This window comes from Apium graveolens, chromosome 11 (assembly GCF_009905375.1).
Source record: "Apium graveolens cultivar Ventura chromosome 11, ASM990537v1, whole genome shotgun sequence".
NCBI lineage: Eukaryota > Viridiplantae > Streptophyta > Magnoliopsida > Apiales > Apiaceae > Apium > Apium graveolens.
In genome coordinates, this window is record NC_133657.1 from 178512909 (window position 1) to 178534251 (window position 21343).

Consider the following 21343-nt stretch of genomic DNA (forward strand, 5'->3'; position numbering starts at 1 on the left):
GTTGTGGGTGTTCCATTGCTATTGGGTAATTCTGTAGGAAGATATATATATCATATACATCTTGTCTGGGTAGATCTCTGAAGAAAAATGAGTGATTTGCGACAGTCACTTTCGGTATTGTATCTTATACTTTATTCATTGTTCTTAATTTTATTTGTTATTTATTGTGTTTATTAAGTGTTTCTTGTTATTGTAAGTGGTGTAATTTCATTGATGGCAACTCCAAGTAAAGGTATATTGGAGAATAGAGAGATAAATAGGGAGGTCATAATTGATTCTCTCTTTAAGGAAGGTTCTTTGAATGTAGGCATTCTTACTGGAAAGTTTTTAGAACTTATAATGGGTTAGATGCAGTTTGTGTGCAAGAGACTAAGTAGAAGGGTGTTAAGATAAAGGAAGCCAATGGATTTAAATTATGGTATTCAGGTGTTGTAACCAATAGAAATGTGTTGGTATTATGTTACGTACACAACTGAGGAATAATGTGGTGGAGGTGAATCGCTTTAGTGATATGGTGATGATTATTAAAATAGTTATGGATGTTGTGGTGGTTAATATTTTTAGTGCCTACGCTCCACATGTTGGTTTGGGAAATGAGGAGAAAAAACACTTCTGGGATTGTTTAGATGATTTAGTTCGTTCAATACCTAGTGATCAAATTATATATATTGGGGGTTATTTTAATGGTCATATTGGAGAGTATTTTGTTGGATATGTTGGTACTCCTGGAGGTTTTGAATATGGTATAAGGAATGAAGGTGGGTGTACTCTTTTGGAATTTGAATTAGCTCATGAATTAGTGATAGTTAATTCTTGTTTCAAAATTAGAGATGCTCATTTAATTAATTTTAAGAGTGGAGGTTATAGCACGCAAATAGATTATTTTCTTACGAGAAGAAGCAAACAAAAATTACAAAGATTGTAAAGTATTTCCGGATGAGATGTGTGCTACAGAACATCGTTTGTTGGTAATGGATATTTATATGAGGAGAAATATAACGGTAGGTATTCAGAAGGCGACTCCACGTATTTTATGAAAAAATTTGAATGGTGAAAGAGTACGGCTTTTCAAGGAACAAATTGGTTTGGAACAAAGAAATTTTGTTGAGGATGATGTAACCAAATATGGGGTCATTTGGCTTCTTAAATTAGGGGTGTGGCTAAAGATATGTTAGGAATTACCTCGGGAAAAATCCATGATCAAAAGGAGGCTTGATGGTGGAATGAGGATATGCAAGAGCGAGTAAAAGCTAAACAAGCACGCTTTAAGGAGCATATGTGCTGCAATGAACAAGAGGAATTTGATTCAAAGAAAACTCTCTATAAGGAAGCAAAACGTCTAGTAAAAAGGGCCGTTGTGGAGGCGAAGGATAAGGCTTATGAGGAAATGTATATGGGTCTATCTACAAATGAGGGAGCAAATGTAACGTATTAACTAACAAAGGCTCGAGAAAGGAAACAACGAGATTTGGGATTTGTTAGATTTATTAAGGATGAAGATGCACGTGTGTTAGTTAAGGATGATGATATTTAAATGTAGATGGTATCGCTATTCCAGACAGTTATTTAATGAGTTTCGTATAAGTGGAGAGGAGATTGAGTGGAAAACAGTTCGTCAATCACATTGTGATTCTAATATACAACCTATAAATGGTGAAGAAATTGAATGGGCATTAGGGAAGATGGAAAAAGGTAAAGCCACGGGTCCGGACGAAATACCTATAGAGGTATGGTAATGTTAAGGTAATGAGGGTGAGCGGTGGTTGACACATCTCTTAAATATTATTTTTCGGACTGATAAGATATCACATGAATGGAAGTTTAGTATGGTTATTCCAATTTACAAGAATAAGGGTGATGTTCAAAATTGTAGTAATTTTCGTGGTATTAAACTTTTAAGTCATACTATGAAATTATGGGAGCGAGTGATAGAAATTAGGATTAAAAGAAATGTTACAATGTCAAAAATCCAATTTGGTTTTATGCCTTGTAGGTCGACAACGGAGACGATTCATCTTCTTAGGCATTTAATTGAGATATAGGAAACATAGTAGGGACCTGCACATGGTGTTTATAGATTTGGAAAAAGTTTATGATAGTGTTTCACGCAGCATAATCTGGACAAGTTTGGAGAGTAAAGGTGTATCTCAGATATATGTGAGGGCAATTCAAGCAATGTATTCTCAAGTGATGACTTGTGTCAGGACTCCTGTTGGTGATACTCAATATTTTCCGGTCAAGATAGGACTTCATCAAGGATCATCATTAAGTGCATTTTTATTCGTAATAAATATAGATGTGCTCACTAGAGGAATCCAAGATGTTATACTGTGGTGTATACTTTTTGCAGATGACATAGTTATTATTAATGAGATAAAATCGGTGATTAATGAGAAGTTTAAACAATGGAGAGTTATATTGGAGACTTCGGGCTTGCGTGTGAGTCATTCAAAAACTGAATATATGTGGTGCAATTTTAGTAACAAACCAGATGAAGAGGGGGTTGATGTTAGAATTGATTTATTAGTTCCGAAAGAAAGCTTCAAGTATTTGGGATCTGTGATTCATAAAGATGGTAAGATAGATGTCGATGTTACTTATCGTATCCAATCCGGATGGTTAAAGTGGAGGGCTACTTGAGGAGTACTGTGTGATAAAAAAAATTCTTTAAATTATAAGGAAGATTTTATGGAATGACGATTAGACCAGCTTTGTTGTATGGGGCAGAATGTTGGGCGGTAACGAAGGCCAAGAACGACTAGAGGTAGCGGAAATGAGGATGTTGCGTTGGATTTGTGGTCGCACCTTGTTAGATAGATTTCCGATTGGTTTTTTCAGAAGGCAATTACGAGTTGCATCTATAATAAAAAAAAGGTAAGAGAAGGTAGACTGCGATGATTTGGACATGTACGGAGGAGACGTATATCAGCCCCAGTGCGGAGAGTTGAAGGTTTAGTGTTGTCGGGTGCGAGAAGGAAAGGAAGACCGAGAAGAACTTGGGATAACCTATTTGCTCTAGTTTTGCATTTTTTAAACCTTCGGGGGGATAAGGTATTAGATCAGAAGGTCTTGGAGGCGTTGAATTAGAGTACTTGATTAACTTTTAGGATAGTTGGATCTTGTATTTTGAGGTGTTAGTAGCATATAGTGTTAATAACATATAGTGTCAGTTTATTCATCAATTTTTATTCTGTTAATGGACTTAATTTTATTATTATTGTATTATGGGTTTCATACATATTGGCACTAATCATTTTTTGGTAGATCGAATATCTTGTCTTTTTTGAACAGAAAGTGATTTGATTTATAAAGTAGAAGTCTGCGAGTGTTCTTAAGTAAGATTGAGTTGAAGATATCAAAAGTGTTTTTATGTGGGATAAAAGTGACTATAAACAGTCACTATTCGGTATTACGTATTCTATCATTTTATAGTTATATTTCATATTTACACATGTTCACACACAAGCCGGAGGCCTTTCGTGAAACAGCCTCTTCATTCTTCTGAATGAGGGGAAGGCTGCATATAACATACCCTCCCCAGACCGTGCTTTTGTGGGATATACTGGATACATTTGATTTGGTTTGTTTTTATTCGACTAGTATTTAAGTAATTCTGATGATGTAGATAAATAGTGTATTGAAAAACGAGCGATTTGATTACTCAAGTTTTAAGTCTTAAAACTGGAATTACTTTTAAATTGCCTTTAATTCTTTTAAACTTCAAATTTGTCATGTCACTAAAAAACTAACGTGTCAACTTGATTTTAACGGAAGGACTGCGATGAGAAAAAACTAAAGTTAAATTTTATATTAATTGATATATATAATTTAGAGACCTAGAAAAAAATACGTATAATTCGAGCGTTAAAATTAATTTTGCTATTGACAAATAAGGGTAGAATGTGAGTGTGTTGTGTATATAACTCTAAGTTAAAGTAAAACTATAAATATTAGTTCATGATTAGAAAGTCTATAAATATATGCACAATTAGTGGACAACTCGATTCTTTTCAAATTTTTCTTGGGCTTTTATTCGTGATTGTTCACGAGTCACCTAGACATTTGTTAAAATCTAACTATTTAGATTACAACTAGCTCTATAACCTATGCGAGGCACGAGCATGATCTAACATCAATTATTATAAAATTTATATACATATTTGTAAAATGGAATATATTTTCTGTTACGAGAAGTTATTTTATTTGTGTATAGTCTTTGTTGTATGGATGAGTTTTTTCGACATGTGTATTTTATAGCCCAAATGAGACACACACACAATTTCAAAACTAATAAGTTTATGACATATGTACATGTTATATAATTGTAAAATATGGTACAGTGTTACATACACTTTTTTGAATTTTGTATCAGATGACTAATAGATATTTTTGTAAAACATGTATTTCAAAGTGTTCAAGATTTTGTTAAATTCCATAATTGTTACTGTATAGCATTGTAATTCATTATTCGATAAGATCCTGTTTATCGATTACGAAAAAATTAAGTTCATTTTTGTTAATTACCTTAATTTCGTATATCTTATATCTTGTATGTATCTTTGTATGTGTGTATGTACGTATGTGTGTATGTATGTATTTGAATTTTAAATGTGTGAAAATAAGTTATATGATAAATTATTTGACACAAGTACATGTGTATTGAGAACTTATAATACAAGTGTTATACGTATCTAAATAAGAATACAATATCTATTTTTTCGTTCGAATTTAAGTTTTTGTATGGTAAATGGAATAATTAAAATGTGACATACGACATCAAATGCGATAATAGTAGATATATAAAAACATAATAATATTAGAACTTTAGTCTATATTTATAAAATACATATGTAATTATAAGTATAAATATAAGTTCTTATTATACAACAATGGAGTAGTAATAAATATATAATTATTAATAATTAATGAGATAGATGTAATTAATACATGTTATTAAATTTGATATTTATTAGTACATATTTATGAGGAGTAATTAAGTAATATTAAATATTAAATGAATAAATTGTGTCAATGAACCCTTAGTTGCTCTATTATATATATAATAGATAGAAGTTTAATTTTGCAAAAAAAAAAAAGAGATTACAATGTTTAATTGATGTTTAATATATTTTAAATAATTAAAAATTATTAATTATATATTTTACTAAATTAAAGCACTAAAAATATCTGAAAAAACTTTTAACAAAATGTATATTTAAAAATATTTTAAAATAAATAAATTAAAAACATAAGTGATGAAACATGGTACAGAAAAAAAAACTAAAATAAAAATTCCCGAAACCATACTCACTCCATAGTATAAAGTACTTATGCAGCCCGTCTATTTGAAGACGATACATCCCTAAAAAACATACTCCTATCCTATGTTTTATGTATTTATTTGCTAAGAAGTCGATGCTTAATTGGAGAAAAAAGAACAGTATTTCTGTGTATTTGCTTTGCTGACCATGTTCCTGTGTTCCGAACTCTCAATGAAAGATACACAACTTGAAGGATTGGGAGGGTACACATAATGTGGCCAAATCCTATTACAATATTATTTACAAATTCCCCACACAGAAAGCATGGATCATAAAATGGTTGATCTCTATCATCATCGATTCTGCAACGATGTCAAGTCTTCAAAATCTTCTATAGCATGGTTAATGGCATGAAGAACCACTTTTTTAATCTGTTGAATTCAGCACACAAAAAATATAAAACCATACCATGATAGAAAATATATTAGATGAGTAACCAAATGTGGACACATTTGTTGTTTAGGAGGTGGAGGATATGCTACCTCGAGTTTGTCTTCCTTGGCCTTGTGGCCCTTTGGCAGTTTCCGAAACTCACTGGTTATGCGTAGGCATTCATGGACATTTTCCGGAGATACGAAGTCCATAGCCACCTTCGTACATGACTGCACCACAATTCGGCAAAAAATTTACATATCCCAATTAAAAAATACTTCAAGTATATGAGCACTTATAGGCTTATATCAAAGAAATTTCACAACAGATTTCGTTTCTGCAATTTTGATTCTACTTGGAATGTATATATTATAGGTATCATCCTCGTCGATTAATTTACAAGTACTTTGCCTTTAAAATGATTCACGCTTAAGAAAAACAACAAAATTTTGTCAACTGATAGATAGTCTGCAAGAAAAAGCTTGTACCTTATATTTGCACAGGAAACAACAATGTTTGATCAATCTTTGCATTAATAAATTGAAACGAGAAAAATGAGTGAAGTATAATTAATGTGCATGACCTCGGTGTGACATAAATTGAAACTGTAGGATAAATAGTTAATATTACAGTACCTTGAGATTGCGCACTTGATGTGGGCATCCTGCTGGAATAAACACTGCATCTCCAACTTTCTGAACAAAACTCCAGGGCTCTATTCCTGGTAAAAATTAAATATAACATGATATGGTAGTTGAGTAGAAATAAAAAAGTATATCCATAAAACAATAATCATGATCTTCTACCATATTCATCCTTCAACTTTCTTTTATGCTCCAAACTCAAGTAGAAGGACTGGTCATGAATTGGATGATAAACCTGTGTAATAAGAGTACATCCTCAGAGAACTTGAAAGTTACACATGTAAGTGTGTTATACATACAGTTAACTTACTTGGTCAACAGGACAACAATAAGTATGTCTAAATTCTTTAGAATGCTTTACTAGATACTCTTCTAATTTTGGTACATCAACTCTGCGGAAAATGTCCCAAAGGGCCCCACCACCTTCAGCTATTTTTTCTTCACATGATTCAAGTCCAGAATGATCCATTTCGATTGAAGTTCCAGTTACATAACCAGTCCTAGAGCAAACCTTGCTTTGATTGTTCACTTCATTTGACACTCCCAGATCACTACTCAGAGGACTAACATCTGAACCGTTCTTGTGTTGTTGAATCACTGGAAGTATGTAGTCACTTGCTTTTGTAATGACGCAACTACTTTGTTTAAATATACTGTTCTCCCTCTGAAGGTATTCTCGTTCATCTTGAGCTCTGTGGACATCTTTTAACCTTTCCATAGCAGATCCTTGCTCGTCACTTATCTCGATTTCTGCAGTGTGCGTTAATATATTTACCTGAGCCAAAACAAAATTTAAATAAGCAGTTCAGTAGATTTGGAGGTTTCAGAGGTAAACATGTGCAAAAGAAGGCCAAGACAGCCAAATTAGTAGATAATTCATTTTCTATTGTCAATTTGTCAAATACAAATAAATATTTGCATCCCCAGCCTCTCTCGCAGAACCCAGGTTGTCCAACCATGTGCTATGTGTCAACTTTTATGTAATCCTGAAGCCCTCAACACATACTAATAGCCAATAGGCATGAATTACAAAATTAAGTTTTGGTCAAATAAACTATAAGTTAACAAGCCATTTTATTATTGAAGTCACTGCTAATTTGCAAGTACCCTGCTCAAGTTAAAGCGTTTAAAAATGCATGACTAAAATCTAAAAAACTTGCAATCATAATATTGAACAAAGTAAAACTGACATGACCTTTAATATCAGTTGTCTTTTTATTTTTACTGAAAAGTGTTAGTTTTTGAGACTTCGACGCCTGGGTTGATATTATATCATTGTCAATGTCATAATCCATCAACTAAAATTGACCCGATATTCTTTAAACAAAGTCCTAGTTTTTTTATAAAATGTTACTTTGAGCTATTTTGCATTACATTTTTACAAAAAGTTAAGTAATTTTTTAAAACAATTCAAGATATCAATTTTTTACAATTATCTTTTTAATTTAATAAATAAGGATGTGATCTATTTATATACTATGTTTAATCTTTAATCTTATATTTTAGATTCATGAATAATCCAATAACTATATATAGATATAGTACATATACTTTTTTTATATAAATTCATATTTTTAAAACTAAAATTTATTTAAATTTTACAAATATATATATATATACACACATAAATAAGGATGTGATCTATTTATATTTTATATCTAATTTTATACGAGTATATTGTTTTTGTTCAACTGACACACATACTATTGCATGACTAAACACATATGGCACACTGTGGCAATGATGATATTACATTGGGTAAATTATGATAATTGTACTAGAATTTGTTCACTTTATTGTGGCCCTATGTCTGGCTTTTCTACGTGTAATGGGTCTTTGTACCTTTGATGAATGTTGGAATTTTTCCAAAATGTTATGTGTCGGTGTCTATCAAAATTTGTTAGGTTGGTGTATACCAATTTCTATTATTTAACGATGTTTGGTGTATACCAATATATATTTAAAAATTCGAATTATCTTGTATAAATTATTAATTGAGTATCTAACCAATATATATTTAGAATTTTAAATTATCTTTGTATAATTGGTGTTTACTTATAAATCTTTTATATAGAATTTTATTGTTATTTCGAGATCTAACATATTGTATAATATATTTGAATTTTAAATTAGTGTTCAAATATCAATTTTGTTTTTGCGGGTTCTTATTCCATTCTATTTCCAGACATGAATGTTTTATTATCTAAGTTTCCAGGGACATTTTTCATGCCCTTCGGTTAGATAGTATCCGTCAAATCGAATTAATTGCCATCCCAAAATATATATATATATAGAAATAGTACATAAAGTTTTCTTTTGATATATTCATATTTTTAAACCTAAAATCTAATTAAATTTTGCATACACATACACACATGTAAATACACACATGTAAATAAGGATGTTATCTATTTATATCCTATATAATCTTATATTTTGTTTTTTTCACATGACACACATACACGCTATGTGCATGACTATACATATATGGCAGTATGGGAATGGTGATATTAAGGTGTTTAAATTAAGGATTTTTCTAGTGGAGAGCTCATTAATAATGATGGACCTCCTGCATGCACAAAAATCTCCACCAATCAAATTTTTACAACTCATATATCACACTTTCTTAGCATGTGTCCATGGGCACACTAGACAAACCGTTAAATTAATGGCTACTCGTCAAATTTTGTTTTGTTCATGTGACACTCATATACATATCATTTGTATGACTAAAAAAGCATGTCAAACTATTAATATAATAGACACACGGACAAATTTGTCATTACATACTTTCTATTTTGGGATGTTCCAAAAGATTGTTAACATTTCCTAAAAAATCATATTATCTTTATATTTGCTCCAAAATTAACCTCCGCTTTCTTAATTTTTCTTCAACATAATTCATTTTTTTAAAATTTGTGTCTAACAACGATGTTAACAACTTATGTGACGGTGAGAGTATATGATATATGTCACAGAATGATTAATAGTGAAGTATCATCGGTATAAATAGTTTATTTTATTTTTTATTTCATTGAATTTAACATAATATTTCATCATTTCATTATGTTGGAGGACGAGGTTAGATTGATGACAAATAAGAATGTACGAGTATGTATGTGTGTGTGTTCATTGTGTTGGAGGACCATGTTAGATTGACGACAAATAAGAATATATGAGTATGTATCTATGTATGTATGTGTGTGTATGTGTGTGTATGTGTGTATGCATGCATGCCTGTATGCATGCATGCCTGTATTTATGTATGCATGCATGTATGTATTTATGTATGCATGCACATATTAATTATATAACAATTATTAATTTTTAATATATGAATGATGAGGTGAAATAAATATTATATAGATATTGATGTAGGGGAATAATCATCATATTAATTAAATTGCTCATCAAACCCCCCTTGTTTGTTGTATTATACATATAATAGATAGATTTAAAACAAGTTATACGACAGGTTTGTTATCAAGTAAAATACCCAACAATTGTGATTGAGGCACTTAACCTTCATGACTAATAACACTTCTTAAAACTATTAAAAGTAGAAAGCACCTGTACTTTACAAAGAATAAACTCCCCCGTCCCAAATTACTTGTCGACTTTGACTTTTATGCTTTTTTTTTACAAGTTTATAGCCCTACAAATAAGTATTTGTCCTAGGAAATTTTCGGGATAAGCGAGAGTCGAACCCAGGATCTGGGATCTGGGACGACAAATAATACCACTTTGACTTTTATGCTTGCATTAACTGCATAACTCGGTTGATTATTTTTCAAATTTACTTTTTGTGAATAAATATTTAAGATTTAAAATTTTATTCCTTTCTTCCTTTCTTCAACCTACCCTTTTGTTTTCTTTCCATCATCCTTTATGGATTTACTTAAAGTTGGAGCTTTAGATCTTCGAGCACCTTCTAAATTCTTCAACTTTTCTACATCTTGTTATTTGTTTGTAGAAAAGACATCTTGATGTTTTCCTAGTTGTTTGTTGTTGAATGTCAAGTAAATCCTTCTTCATACTCATTTCAAACAGTCTTTTGATTTAAGCTCATTTGATAGCGGAATCAATTGAGTAATAAGGGTCGTCTAAGATTTTCTTGAAACGAAACAAGAGGTGATCTTTCGAACCTTTATGTAGAAGATTTGCAATTTTGTGAAAGATCTAACTTCAAAGAAGTCTTTGGTAATATAAAATAATTTGCTATCCTCAACGTTGACTTATCTCCATATATTACGATTTGCTAAACGTGAACCAGTTGATATTTTTGTTAAGAGTTTCTCTGTAGGTTTTATGATCAACTTTAGTACCTTCAACCACTTGTCTAAGCATCAACTCCACAGTTAGCTCATTTGTAAAAGCAATTTCTTCTTTAGTAGACTAGGGCAGGTGAAGGCATGAACTTTCGAGAAGCCACTACTTCGCTAGAACTTTCCCCTTTCACTTTAGAATCTATCAATTGAGGCACAATGGAGGAATCCTTGACAATGGTTGTAGGTACACATACTGAGTGGTCCAACTTCACTTTGAGGATATAAAAAGCACTAAAGACGTCATTAAAGCACTTTTGGTTGGATTTAAAGATGTTTATACAAAAAATTTCAAATCTTCTTGAGCTTTGGCTCGAGACACAAATGATTTGAGAATAAATGCTTGGTCGAAGACCTTCGCAAATGTTGTGCAAAGACTTGAGCATGGCCATAAAACAGTATCTCCCCCAGAAAACCCTCTATCTCTGAGACCCAAGACTTTGAATTAGTAATTATACTTTATCTTCAATTTAAAAAATTATCTGTAGAAATCAGATGATTTTTACTTTTGTTTCACCAATAAGCAGAAGAGGTGAATAAGCGAAGTATAGATAATTCAAAATTCAGTTAAATGAATTAAAATCATACCGCATCTGCCATATCACAATGAAGCTTAGTCACTGAATCCCCTCGCCCAAGTTCTTCAGCAATACCATAAGCAATGTATGTCTTTGGACCCAAATCAGGTTTAAGTACATTATGTGGCAGCTTCACAGCAAGATTGAGAAAACCATCCCTGGGATCTGTGTATTCCCGGAAGGGTAATGCACTAATAAATTCGTCACAATGACGAGGCAATAGATCTTCAAACTTATTTGATGGAGGCCAGTCCTTTATTTTGAGCATCTCAGGCCACAAATTTGCATAGGTTCTTCCTTCAACATAACCTTGAAAAAATTCGCGAGTATCAATCTCAACCTGTTTATGGAAACAAAATTAGAGTTAAGACATGCTCTTTCCTTGGAAAGGAATAAGATCTTAAATCCATTATTTAATTAAAACTTAATCGTGAACTTATTTCAGTCACGCATCAGATATACATGGATCTCGAAAATATTAGGTCACATAATTTTCCATTAAATCAATAAAAGCAGCAGAGAGCTTTACATCTAATATGGTGACACATCCAACTCATTTCCTTCAAAACTTAAGAGGGGGCAAATAGAAGCCCTTGTATAAATGGCCCACCAATGTTTAATGCTATAGGGACAAAAACCTCAGACATCTAGAATACATGGGGTTAGTAGGAAGAGAAATTTTTCTGTACCTATTGATAGGAGGTAGTACCGTAATTTAATTATCCTAATACAGTATAGGCTTCAATGTCTTTACAAACCCCACCCCCCAGAGTTAATGTTGCTAATGAAACAAATCACAAATTGGTCGGACCACACAAACATGAATGCTTCAGTTGGATTCTCAAGATATATTTTGATTAAAGGAATTACATTAGTAAGTTGTGTCGACTTAAGCTGGATTAGTTAGTAATATGCAAGGACCATGTAGTTTTTGCCTATCGGAAACAAATTTTCTATGAAGGGTGGGTACCCTGGAGGCAGAGGGAGGGAATTCAGTACCAAAACTTAAAATAATTTAATAGCACGAATCATACATATACAATCTTGTCAACAAAGGAGTGCAGGAATGTAATTACACGAATGTCAGGACTAGTATATGTGCTGTATAGTATATGTGATGTGCTGTGTACTGTGTTTGTGTAGTAAGGGTAGTAAAGTCATTGCCTTTAGCCCTTTACAATCTGTCTTGTAAGTACATGGCTCTGTATGGACTAGCTCTATAAATACCTGCAATGTTTGTGTGCTCATGTTATGTTGAATATCAGATATTGGAATCATATCCACAAATCTCTTTCTCTCTTTATAACAACTTTCTCTCTCTAGGGTTTCTAGCTTAGAACTCTGTTTTCTCTCTCATTTCTGTCTAAATCTCTCTGTTTCTCTCTAAATCTTTGCTGCTCTATCTCTAATCTCTCTTGTTTACTGTCTGTATCTCTTTCTCTGCAACTCATAAACCAGAAAATACCAAATATATATGATTAGGTTAAAACTTTGATTAGAGCTCTACTGCTGTTGTAGTTTTGTTTTAGTGAGAATTGGAGGACTGTGAGTGGTTGAGATTGAAAGTGTCAAGGAGGTGTGGAATTTATTGTGATTGAGTAGAGAATTGTGTGCCGCTGTGTTCATCTGTAGTAGTACTGAATAGCTGAGGTGTTGAGACTGAGTTCTGGTAAACAGTTGCATGACATTAGTAGTGTGCATCCAAGGTGTTTGTCATATTGATTAACTCAGCTATGACTTGTAATGCTAGAAGCTCGAAGGCAGCTGAGACATCTCATCAAGACGCCTGAAAATCCATACAACAAGAGGTACGAGGAAATAAGGTACTGATGAGAAGATTGATAGGCTGCAGGACACTATAGAGATGCTGGTTACTGATATGAAAGGAATGATGCATATTGGGCCACAAAAATTAGAGGAACTGTTGGAGGAGGAAGACAGGTATTAAAAAGAACAAAGGTGTGTTCAGGAATCCAGCTCATGCTGCTTGGGAAAGAAAAAACTGGAGCAACAACAGTCTGTGTTCAAAATTGATGAAGAGGAGTATGAGGAAGTTGATTGGAAGGAGGAAAGGTAGGAATCTCAAAGTTTAAAGCATTTGAAGCTAAGTTTTCCTGTGTATAGGGAAGGAAGTGACACTTTAGAATGGTTGAGAGATTGTGAGGAATATTTTCTCTATCTTTGAAGTCCATGACAAAAGGAGAGCAGCTATCGCTGCTATGCAGCTCAATGGTTCTCCAAGGTCTTGGTACAAGTCTTTTATGACTGAAAGGGATAAAGTTACTTGGAAGCAGTTTACTCAAGGATTTTTGGCCAGATTTGGTGAATTTGACACTGAATTAGTGTTTGATAAGTTCAAGAAGCTTCAACAGAACACTACAGTGGAGGCATACTTTAATGAGTTTGAGAAATGCAGAGATCAACTATTAATAAAGATGCCAGGCTAACTACTGAATATTTCTTAGAGAATTATGTGGGAGGTTTGCAAGCTGAAATCAAAGGAATGCTGAGATTGTAGGAGCCAACCACTTTGGAGCAAGCTTTAAAGTTGGCAAGATTTTATGAACATACCTTGGCCAGTCAGCCAAGGAGAGGAAATTTTTAAGGTGGAACTTGTAAAGCCAACAGTGGACTATGTTATGCTACAAAAGCTACTACAACAGGGAACTTTGTTTTGGTTACTTATGTATATTATTTGTCTGCTTCTTTTTACTAGTTTTCTTTCTAGTTTATATGGAGAACCTTGGCAAGATAATGACAGGGATTATACATCTTTCTCTACTTCCTTCAAATGAACAAACTGAATAAAAAAAGGATTGAAAACACCAGCTTTGAGTCTTCCATTAATCTTTTTTCTTACCATCAATTTCGCAATTCAACTGTAAAGCATATACTCGAATTCCAGGATTTTAATCATGTGTACAGGTATGTTTATTTACTTATTTATTGCCAAAAACAGGTATGTTTATTTGTTACATCAATAATATATAACTATTAGAAAGGCTGGGACTGGTGTTGGAAGCCCAGCCCGGAACAATAGAGATAGGTATTAGAAGTTTAAGATTTTTTCACTGTATGCCTATGAAAGAAAAGAGATGCTAAAAACTGACCTCACAACCAGCAAGACAGTCAATAGCCTTCACTTTAGCCATATCCATACTCATTTTGGAATCCAGGTTCTCGCATAATGCACGCCACATAACCATAGGCTCCCAACTTAAGCCAGAAGTTTGTTCCAACACATTACGAACAATGATCGGTTCACCTAAAGCCCAGTGGCTACGGAACTGCAAAAGCTGTTCTTCTTCCATAATATCTCTTGCATCTGGACAGTACAAGAAGTTGTCATCAGATCCATGTCTCTGAGCTGCCCTGCGTAGGGAATCACCATCAATTTTACTACAAACTGCCTTAGAAATATCTCGACAAGTTCCATGTGTACTTATTATCATTTCTGCTCTTCTTTCCAAGCTTGATATCCAGTCTTCTGGGAGGAGCCGCCTGAGCTCCAATGGGCAATTGCCACATCCTCCCATATCTTTTGGAGGACATGTGATACTCCCATCTTGTTCAGCAACCCATACATTAAGCTTCTTAGTTCGACTCCTTGAAGTATTCAGATACGTAGATTCTGGTAGCGGGTCACCACCATGGATATAATTATTGCCTTTACTCACATATTCAAATCTCACTTTGCTCTGATCTCCCAAAAGCCGACCATTGCGTATCTCCCAGCAACATTGAAGGCAAAGCTCAAACGAGCAATTAGGGCAACTTCGGTGAAGATCGACAATCGAAGTTGCACAATGGTTGCTTTTTCATTAATGGGAAAGGAGAATAAAGGTTAGAACTTGTAGAAGAGTTTGAACATACATATTTATAGGATAATAGGAATATAAAAAAAAAAGACTACCAATATACGCGCTCCTCATTGTGGCAATTGACCAGCTCAGGTTTAACAGAAGATGCTAGAATTCCTACAAAAATAATTATTTAGTAATAGTACAAATTGATCAAAAGCTTATGCCAAAGTTTTTTGTACACCAAATACCTTTAGAAACAGACTCTAACGTAATCTCACTATCTTGATCCTGACGAATTTGCTTTAAAAATGGAAGCAGTGCATTGATCAAGTACTGAATATGTTGCAACTTTTCTCGATCAGTGTGACATCTCTTTAACATCTGACAATACAGAAATCAAGAATTCAAGACATTACTTAGCATAAAACTGATATTGAAGTATACTTAATTATTTGCAAACCTTTGACATTCCACTAGAGTGTAAGCAGATGTTGCAATTGCAGTTTCCACGGCAAAACGGACACTCCTTTGCAATTTCTTCTTCTGTAAATTGAGGATACCTATTACCAAAAAAAAAGTTTATAAAATCAGTAGAAGTGATGCATTAAGAACTAAATTTAATCCAAAACATAATAAAAAGACCTAAAAAAATGTCAACGGTATTTGTATAGTAGCACTCTCACACTGATGACGAAAAGAAAAGGAGAAAAGGTTGGGCAACTTACCAAAGTTCTATACATTTGATACAATAGAATTTCCCCCTACATTTCTGGCAAAATACTACAGTTTGTCTCTCTGGTTTCATACATTGGTGACAAGATCGTAAGGAAGTCTGTCCCTGATGTAAGAAAATTAATCAGTAAAAAACATGGTTTGAATAAATATGCTGTTGCAAATGAAGATTGACAAGTGTCACCTTCTTGTTAGCTATATTCGTTTTGATGGTGTTCACATCACTTTTGGATGAGGAATTCGACAAACAAGAATTGCGAGACAAAGAAGATGAGTAATGAAAAGATGATTTCCCAGGCTCAACGCTTTTCTTTATAGTCTCTGTTGGAAATCTTTTTGTCTTGATCCCACTTGAATTACAAAAACTTTTCATCTTAATCTCATCAGAGTCACCATTTGTTTTCATCTTAATTTCATTTGAACATCTGACTTTAGTTCTTATCTTATTAGAGTTGCTATTTAATTTTTTCATCTTCGCTGAAGTCACGATCTCATCATCTTCACTTTCTGTCCAATAACAATAGAAAAAGCCATCATCATATATCTTCTTGTTCCATGAAGCCTGACGCCTTTCTGACCTCCTCTTATCTCCGACATTATCAAGTTCATTCATATTACTAGATAATTCACTTTCCACGATTATTTCTTTTTCCAAGGCGATCCTATGAGGCAATGGTGCTCTTCTACGGTGAAAACCCTTGATTTTTCCCACTATTGTTGCCTCCTTTTCTAAACTTTTGCTCCTTTCTATAGACGCCTCCACATCCTCCTCTGTTATTACTTCTTCAAATTCTGTTAATCCTCGACGACTTCTTTTTCTTGTAATACTTGACACATTAGTTTCCGAAACTTGTTTTTCATTACCCATGTACCCGCTCAAACTCTCTCGCTTGTCTATCAGCATTTCCAACTAAATCAACACAGACAAACACTCAGGGAAAAAATATTGAAAAATTAAAAAGAATATAACAATATATCACAGCTAAATTCCAACATTTTATTCAAAAATTGGTATAATCTCCGATCTTAAACTGTGTTAGTAATTATATATTGCCAGTGATTTCCTTACACTCATTCATTAGCATATTTTGTGTGTTTCTTGTGACTAAGCGAGACTTAAATTTGTCTTGTCCCTGCCTCACACTGTAAGTAGTCAACTTATCATCAAATAACTGTTGTTTCCATATTTAATTCAAAGACAAAAGACAACTCTTTCTAAAATTTTGTTAAGTCCTCAAGTTCTCTATTCTAATAAACTCGAAACATTAGTTACAGACTTTTATTTTTCATTTGTCACGTAGCGTCTCAAACTCACTTGCTTATAGAACAACACAGACAAACACTAAACAGAACAGGAAGCGGAAAGTGTAAGAATATATAATATATCAGTCAACCGCTTCATATTACTCACATAGGTTTCATTTCCAGTCTAACATGATAATTTCAGTCATTTCCTCATATTCCTTCATTAGCATTTCATATTTTTCTTATGACTATGCACGACAAAAATCTGGCTCATCACTAAAATATGTCTCAACGCTGCCTAGCAGGCTCGCAGAATATTGTTACTAAACAACTTGGCATCAAAAAGCAGTTGTTTACTTATTATATTCCAAGACAAATTACAAAAATTGGGTCGAGTCTAAAAACCCTAAGTGATAGGTAAACTGGTTGAGATTTGAAATAGTCATCAAAATAGATGGTCCCAGTCCATAGGCAGGGCAATTAATAAACAATTACTTTGTATACAAACTGAAAGTTATGCAGATTGTTTCTTTAATTCACGCCGAGTCAATTGAAAACACTAGTGCCACATTCAAGAGTTATGAAACTTGTTTTATAAAAATTCAAACTTACTCAACTTGTTTCGGTTTGTAATTATCAAGTAAGCAACTGTTAATTCGACTGAAGCAGGGGAAAAACAACAAAAAATATTAAAATTGAATCACGGTTACAAAATCAGGTGCGTCAAATAAAACCAAAATGTTATACGGGTATCGCAAGTCTAAAGCAGAGAGAAGAAATTACAAATTGCATTAGTTAACAATCTAACAAGGGTAACTTGAAAAAGAAAATAAAATATGACTCAAATTTGATGGGGTTTACATCAGCTGTTTAGATATAATGAAGCCCAGATTTATCATAGGGGTGAAGTGGTCTAGATTGGCTGACGGGGTCTTTTAATTGTGTACTAGCATGTATCAGTTTTCCTTGAGGAAGAAAGTTATGGCCTATGGAAGGGGAAAAAAATGAATTGTAGATTGAGCCTTGTGGTAGTGCTTTTATACCTCTGGATTATGCTATTCTCCTTCAGTTTTCTTAATGCAACTTTAATTGTAATCCTACATAGTCAAGTGCATATTTATGCATCATCCAATTCATAATTTCCGGAACATAAATTTTATACATCGATTACCTAGACACTGCGCCTAACATAAGGGTCTAGTGCGCAGTAAATAACAACCATCCTTGAAATAAAAATGTAGTTGGCTATTCATTATGTACTATATCCCAGAAAATTAGACTTTTCAAAAGATAGATTCAGGGCCAACTAGGAAACTACTAATCAACATGAGAGATAAGCCAGTGGGTGAGCTCCTTAGCTGGATCTCGCTGGTGCCACCTAAACGCCTTCAGCTACATCGCGAACAATGCAGTCATGTCATTTTTAAACTGAACTGCTTCAGCTGGAGCTTTGGACATGAAAGTGTTTGATTTCTAGATTATTAAAGGCCTCTCTACTCTAGAAAATTTTCCACAAAATACTATTTTTTAGACGTGATTTGCCAAAAACGAAACTTAAACAGTATTGCATAGTACCGCTTACTTAAGCTTTGAGCAAAAAGGTTTTGTTTAATCAAAGCGGAGGGGATGATCATAAAAATGCCATCAAACTAAATGATAAGTTTATAAATACAGGGGCAGATGCTGATATAATATAGGAAGTGAGGGATGCTTATTGAACATTGAATAAATTCTGGAAAACTAATTGTTTTCTTTCCTAGCAGGCTAGCACTCGTGGTGATTAAAGTTCTAAATTTTGTGTTACAAAGAAGTTGTTTAAAACTCAGATACCATTACCAATTACGAGAGCAAACTAAGAACAAAAATAATAACAATAGATACAGAATATGACATTGTGACATCATAGATCACATTCAATAAAAATTACATTTTCAATAATCAATAGAAGTTCATTCTAACAACAATCATTTATGACAAACTCAATACCAGTACTAATCACAAATAATAAAATCTCCAGCCATAACTTAAAATCAATAAAATAATCGCCGAGGTTGACTCAAGTCAACTCAAGTCCGTCAATCCAATTCACAACCTTCAATTCATAAACACTAACACATACAACAAACACTAACACATACATACATAAACTAACACATATATACACATACATGTAAGTGTGCAGCATACGAATAAAATAATCGATTAGACACTCATCTCACACAACGAAACAAACAATCACAACCGAAACCATTCAATACTGATTCAGCATTCAATATTCAGGAACAACATATATAGATACACATATAAGAAGAATCATAATATATTATATAGAATGTATGATCGGAAATATAAACAGACCTGATCATAAGTATGTATGTATTGTGAGAATGTTGTTGAGCTGTTTATAGTGAATTATACATATAAGTGTGTGTATAGATTCAGCTGAATAAAAATTAGGGGAAATTGAGAAACCGAGAGAGAAAATTGGGCTGCTACAAAGTGGATATATATAGAAACATAACAGTGGGCTTTTGGAATATTTTGGTTAGTGTTTGTTAATCCAAATGGGGTAATTTTTGTATTATCCAACCTCGATGTTAGTGTTACCCGCTATTCCACAACTTTTTCCCGAATATGTTATACATGTTGAATTTTACGAAGAACACCCTAACCCTTCATTTTTTGTATTTTTTTTAATTTATTATTCAAAATAAATGTGTTATGTTAAAGAAAAAAAAATTGTATATAAAAAAAATATGAGGAAATTTTTACATAATATATATATGTTATACATAAATTACATAATATACTATATTTTTATATTAAGTGTGCTATAATAATTATGATATAATAATTATGACATTATTTATTAAAATTTTAAATGTTCTACGTAAGACTAAAATGTGTTTATGAAAATTTTTGATGCAAATTGAAAAAAAAATAGTAAAAAATATTTGTAATAAATATAATTATATAATATACTAATTCCGCGGAAAATTAATTCTCATTTGAGTCTAGCCCACGTTATATGATAAATTTTTTATGATATTAGAACCTACATGCATGCATATGAATTTACAAATTAAAATATGTCATGTCTTATTAATATTATTTCATAAATCTTGAAAAATATTAGTACTACTCTTTTCTATAATTTAGTTTAGTTATTATTTTATTGTAGAATAATATTTATTAAAGATCATACCTTTACAATCTCAACTAAGATTAAATTAGATATATAACTTATTTAAAGGCTTATTTCTTTTTGTGAAATTATTTAGAGATATTTTATATACCACATAATGATCATGGTCATGGTAGTTTGTTATAAAGAAGGGCGAGATATATATGAAATTATTATTTATCCAGTCAAAATAAATTAAATTCACATATTTAAATGTTAGACACACATTTTTATATTTTTTATATTTCAAATGCTAAACAAATAAATTTAAACATATATAAAACGCACATTATGCTTGTGACATGATCAACTGCAAAACAAAAAAAAAATAACAAAAATATTTATTTTGGGATCTTAGAATCCAAAATACTTCTAAATATAGATCTCATCCTTAAAAAATATATTATTCCATGAATGTGCACTATCCTTGTGATGTCACCAAATATTATAATTAAAATTATAGCTCGTCATTAGACAACGCATTAAAAATAGGTATTTTTGGTAATTTTTTTAAAAAATTCAATATGTTTATAATTTATTACATGTGAATGAAAAAATAATAATTTTTGCTTCTTTGGAAAAAGACAGAAGAAGATAATCTATCTCTCAATTCAGAGAGTAAGTTAAAAAATTGTCAGTAATCTAGTGCGTCACCACATTTATTTTTTTATTTCTTTTCAATCTACAGTAGATGGAACTAACAATACAGCCACCTCCACGGCACCAAGTTAATTTTTACCACGGGTTTGAAGAATCTAGATACTTGACTGCTTTACTCTTGATGAAAAATTAAAAAAAGAAGTTGCTTTGTTATTTTTGCTATTATTGATCAAGAAGATAGACTTGTATTTACATTAAAATTAGATCTGAAAAATTTGTTACAGGAGAGAGAAAATGTGTATAAAATGTCTCACCCAGAGAATAGCTACTTATTGTATCATATTTATACTAGTACTGTATTCGGCAGAAACTATATAACTAACTTCTATAAATAGGAATGTGAAAGTTGTAAGTGGGATGATCCTCCGTTGTGCTGGTGACCTTGTGACGTGTGACAGACTGCTCAATACCCCCCTCAAGTTGGGAAGGGTAGAATACATGCCCAACTTGGAGAGCAGCAACTGAAATTGAGGTAATGG

General features: G+C 32.5%; 1 protein-coding gene across 2 annotated transcripts; it reads right to left on the reverse strand.

The window, feature by feature from the left end:
- Positions 1-5286: 5286 nt before the first annotated feature.
- Positions 5287-19604, reverse strand: LOC141697128 (lysine-specific demethylase JMJ26-like). 2 transcript variants are annotated; one of them, XM_074501363.1, is made up of 13 exons: positions 19379-19604; positions 15960-16685; positions 15769-15875; positions 15504-15603; positions 15292-15424; positions 15154-15217; positions 14351-15053; positions 11251-11580; positions 6648-7112; positions 6500-6572; positions 6329-6414; positions 5804-5923; positions 5287-5692 (listed from the first exon to the last, which is right to left on the reverse strand). In XM_074501363.1, the coding sequence occupies exons 2-13, from the start codon at positions 16677-16679 to the stop codon at positions 5615-5617; spliced, it is 2979 nt and encodes a 992-aa protein (XP_074357464.1). In that variant the 5' UTR covers positions 16680-16685; positions 19379-19604; the 3' UTR covers positions 5287-5614. The 2 variants fall into 2 exon arrangements, with proteins under 2 accessions (XP_074357464.1, XP_074357463.1); XM_074501362.1 differs by having other exon boundaries at positions 15769-15881; positions 19379-19602.
- Between the last annotated feature and the right edge of the window lie 1739 nt (positions 19605-21343).